Source organism: Arachis ipaensis, chromosome B09 (genome assembly GCF_000816755.2).
Source record: "Arachis ipaensis cultivar K30076 chromosome B09, Araip1.1, whole genome shotgun sequence".
NCBI classification, from domain to species: domain Eukaryota; kingdom Viridiplantae; phylum Streptophyta; class Magnoliopsida; order Fabales; family Fabaceae; genus Arachis; species Arachis ipaensis.
Window position 1 is genome coordinate 27,856,061 of NC_029793.2, and position 4,602 is coordinate 27,860,662.

A 4,602-nucleotide genomic window follows, 5' to 3' on the forward strand; every position below is an offset into this window, starting at 1 on the left:
TGAGGATGCCTTGAAGGCTCAAATGAAGATTGTGGCTCCCGACTTCGACACCTCTGCTATTGGGGTCTTCAAAATGATTCAAGATGGCAAGGTTGTAGATATGCCGAGGAAGTGATTCCTTGTAACTTTGTGTATTTGTCGTTTTGTTTGTTTTGAACAATTTGCTTGTCCGTTCCATATTTTGACACTTTATAAGTATGTTTGGTTGCTTTGTGATTTGCGCTCGTTTCGTTGTCTTGTCGCGTTGCTGTTATCGTGTTACCGTTTATTCTGGGTGGGCTTATTTCTTGTGCCCGTCTCGCCGTTTTCACGTTTGGCAACAGTTCGGACCGATTTGGTCGCGTCGTCGTCGAATTGGTTAAGGCTTATGAGCCGTCTGGCTCCCGGGGTGATCAATCCCGGGGTGCCGTTTTAGTTATCAGTCGTGTGAAACAGATGTGAAGTAAGAAAATTTTAACAAGTAAAAAATTTGAACAAGTGAAAATTAATCGTCAGCTGGGCAAGCATTTGACAAAGTAAGTAAACAAGATGAATTAACATGTGGATAGGGCAAATATCAACTATCTGGCTAGGCTCCCTGGTCGGTGAGCCGGTGGGTCAAGAGTAGAACCTCTTTAGGTTACCTGCGTTTCATGTTCTGGGTATTTCCTTGCCGTCGAGTCTTTCGAGTTTGTAAGCGCCTTTGCCGAGTACCTCCCTTACCCTGTAGGGACCTTCCCAATTTACCGCCAGCTTACCTTCCCCTGGGGTCGGGACGCCGATGTCGTTGCGTCGCAGGACGAGGTCCCTTTCCTCGAAATCTCGTTTGAGGACTTTTGCATTGTAACGCAGGGCTATTCTTTGTTTCAGCGCCATTTCTGTTAGGTGAGCCATCTCCCTTGTTTCTTCAATCAGGTCTTTCTCGACCGCTTCGCTCATGCCCGCGAGTAGTAGTCGGGGGCTTGGTTCGCCGATTTCGACTGATATTACCGCATCGACCCCGTATGTTAGGCGAAAGGGAGTTTTCCCCGTGGCGCTTTGCTCGGTTGTCCGGTAAGACCATAAGACGGAGGAGAGTTCGTCAGCTCAGTTTCCTTTCTTACTGTCTAGGCGCTTCTTTAGACCAAGAAGGACGACTTTGTTTGCGGCCTCTACTTGCCCGTTTGTTTGGGGATGTTCTATTGAGGAGAACTTTTGCTTTATCCCTAGGTCAGAGAGGAATTCCATGAACTTCTTGTCAGTGAACTGGGTCCCGTTGTCTGAGATAACGACCTCCGGGATACCGAAACGGGTTATCACCTGCCTCCACATGAACTTCCGGCAGTTGGAGGACGATATCGTGGCTAGTGGTTCAGCCTCCACCCATTTGGTATAGTAGTCAATGGCGACAATGAGGTATTTGACTTGTCCTGGGCCGACCGGGAAAGGTCCCAGGAGGTCGACTCCCCATTGTGCAAAAGGTCGTGTAGTCGTTAGCGAGCTTAGCTCGGAGGCCGGCGCCTTGTGGAAGTTGGCGTTTTGTTGACACTTTGTGCATTTTCTGACGAATTCCTTTGAGTCCTTCATCATCGTCGGCCAGTAATATCCTGCTCGGATGAGCTTCCTTGCTAGGGCTTTGCCCCCGATGTGGTGTCCGCAACACCCCTCATGGACTTCTCTAAGCACGTAGTCTGTTTGGTCGGGGTGCAAACACTTCAATAGGGGCTGGTAGAGTCCCTTTTTGAATAGTTGTCCCTGTATGATTGCATATCTGGCCGCCTCCCTTCTTACAGCTTTGGCTGCTTTCTCATCTTCGGGAAACTTGCCGAGTTCTAGGAAGTTGGTGATGGGGTCCAGCCATGAGGGGCTCGACTTCGTCAAGTGGAGGGCGACCGTTGGTTCCTTCACCATGCCCTTGGATGAGCGACCGGTTACCCGATCCTGGCTTTGTGCTCGCCAGCTTCGACAGGAGGTCCGCCCGTGTGTTCCTTTCTCTTGGAACGTGCTGGACGATGACCTCCTGGAACTGGCTTGTCATTTCCTTAACCTTTTCCAAGTATTTTTGGAGGAGGGGGTCCCGGGCTTGGTAGCTTCCGTTTACCTGCGAGGTGACGACTTGGGAGTCGCTGCATACTTCGACCCTCGTCGCCCCGACTTCCCGAGCCAGTATTAGTCCGCCCAGGAGAGCCTCATATTCTGCTTGGTTGTTCGACACTGGGAACTCGAACTTGGTCGATTGCTCATAGATGACCCCTGCTGGACTTTCTAAGATGACCCCTGCTCCTCCGGACGTTTGGTTGGAGGCTCCGTCCACATGAAGCCTCCACCGTGTGCCCGTTTCTTCGGGAGGGTCCCCTGTTACCTCCACCAAAAAGTCTGCCATTGCCTGGGCCTTGATTGCATGTCGGGGCTCATACTGTAGGTCATATTGTGAGAGCTCGATGGCCCAGGTCATCATCCTACCAGCCAAGTCAGGTTTTTGCAGTATTTGTCGAATCGCCTGATCCGTCCTCACGACTATACGGTGACCCTGGAAGTATTGTCTTAACCTTCGGGAGGACACTAGGAGCGCCAGCGCCAGTCTTTCCAGTTTGCTGTATCTCAGCTCTGGTCCCTGGAGTGCCCTGCTCACGAAGTAAACGGGCTGTTGTGTCTTTGCTTCTTCTGTAACGAGGACCGCGGCAAGCGCTTCCTCGGTTACTGACAGGTAGAGGTAGAGTGGTTCTCCGGCCCTGGGTTTCCCGAGAACTGGTGGTGCCGCCAAGATTTCCTTGAAGTGGTTGAATGCCTCTTCGCACGCTGGGGTCCATTCGAACGTCATTCCCTTTCTCATTAAATTGAAGAAGGGTAGGGCTCTTGCTGCCGATGCGCCGAGGAAACGGGATAAAGCTGTCAATCTTCCGGCAAGTCTCTGGACGTCTTTGATACAACCCGGACTCTTCATTTGAAGGACCGCTTGGCACTTTTCGGGATTGGCTTCCACTCCTCTTTGAGTGATCATGAAGCCTAGGAACTTTCCGGCCTCCATGGCGAACGCGCATTTGAGCGGATTAAGCCTCATGCCGTGTTGCCGTAGGGACGAGAAAACGCCGTTAAGGTCGCTCAGGAGATCGTCGGGTCGTGCGGTCTTTGCGAGTATGTCATCCACATAGACTTCTACTGTTTTGCCCATGAGTTCACTGAATATCTTATTCATCAACCTTTGGTATGTGGCCCCAGCATTTTTTAGACCAAACGGCATTACCTTGTAACAATAGATGCCCCCTGGCGTTATGAACGCCGTTTTTTCCTCGTCGGGTCGGTGCATCGGTATCTGATTGTACCCTGAGTAGGCATCCATGAAGCTTAGATACCTGTACCCCGCCGCTGCGTCGACAAGTGCATCAATATTAGGCAGGGGGTAGCAGTCCTTGGGACAGGCCTTGTTGAGGTCAGAGTAGTCCACACACATTCTCCATCTCCCATTGTGTTTTTTAACCAGAACTACATTCGACAACCAGGTCGAGTAGTCCAGTTCCCGGATGAGTCCCGCTTCTAGGAGGCTGGCCGTTTGCTTGGCCACCTCTTCCGCCCTTTCCTGCGACATCTTTCTCCTTCTCTGGGCCACTGGTTTGGCTCCTGCCTTTACGGCCAGGTGATGCGACATGAGCTAGGGATCTATCCCGGGCATGTCAGCAGGTGTCCAGGCAAAGAGGTCGGCATTGGCCCTGATCATTTCCATCAAAGGCTCCTTTATCTCGTGGGGGAGGTTTCTGTTTATGAATGTGAATTTATCGTCCTCCTCGCCGACTCTGAACTTTTCCAAGTCTCCTTCTGGCTCTGGTCTGGGTTTGTCGTCTACCCTGGCATCCAGGTCGGCCAGGAAGACCCCTGACGCTTCTTTGGATTTTTTCCTGAGAGAAAGGCTGGCGTGGTCGCAAGCGACCGCCGTCTCCAAATCGCCCCTGAGGGATCCCACGGATCCGTCATCGGTGATGAACTTCATCACCAGTAGTTTCGTACTGATAGCTGCCCCCAGGTCGTTAATAGTCTTTCTCCCCAGGATGATGTTATAAGCTGTCGAATCTCGTAATATTACAAAGTCTGCCATGACTGTTCTCCGTCTTTGCCCTTGTCCCACAGAGGTCGGGAGTGTGATGATTCCGTCTGGCTTGATGAAGTGGTCTCCTAACCCTACCACACCGTGCTGGTGGGTCGTCAGGTCGGAATCTCTCAATCCCAGGGCATCGAAAACGTTTCGGAACATGATATTTGAGTCTGCCCCCGTGTCTACCAGGATTCGTTTGACGAGGCCAGTTCCAACCCTAGCCGTGATGACCATGGGCGGACTTTCCGTCACCTCGTCAAACCATTGGTCCTCCGGGCCGAAAGAGATAGGCGGGAGACCCTTAAGACTTCTAACGGGTGGGGTGGAGACCGCTAGGACCTTGGCATCCTTCTTCTGCGCCGATTTCGACCTCGGGGCGGTATTCCTGGCCATCACCACGTTTACCACCATGAGACCGTGGTCGTCACCTTCTGGTTCTTGTCGTCGCCTCGTTGGTCGGGATCTGTCTTCGCTGTCGTGGTCCCGGTTGCGTCTCCTTGGTTCCCTTATAAGGTGGGAGAAGTCGGCGAGTTTGCCGTCCCTGATAGCTTGCTCGA

At 52.1% G+C, this 4,602-nt stretch overlaps 1 protein-coding gene across 1 annotated transcript; it reads right to left on the reverse strand.

Moving 5' to 3' along the window:
- LOC107615305 (uncharacterized protein K02A2.6-like) lies at nt 1,066-3,604 on the reverse strand. Its single transcript, XM_016317387.1, has 3 exons — nt 3,312-3,604; nt 2,321-3,158; nt 1,066-1,278 (listed from the first exon to the last, which is right to left on the reverse strand). The coding sequence occupies exons 1-3, from the start codon at nt 3,602-3,604 to the stop codon at nt 1,066-1,068; spliced, it is 1,344 nt and encodes a 447-aa protein (XP_016172873.1).

Coding starts and splice junctions, on each gene's coding strand:
- LOC107615305 (XM_016317387.1), bottom strand. CDS start 3,604: ATGTCGCATCACCTGGCCGTAAAGGCAGGAGCCAAACCAGTGGCCCAG. Junction 3,159..3,311: donor GACGCAGCGGCGGGGTACAG/GTATCTAAGCTT, acceptor CACATACCAAAG/GTTGATGAATAAGATATTCA. Junction 1,279..2,320: donor TGGCAGACTTTTTGGTGGAG/GTAACAGGGGAC, acceptor ATGTGGAGGCAG/GTGATAACCCGTTTCGGTAT.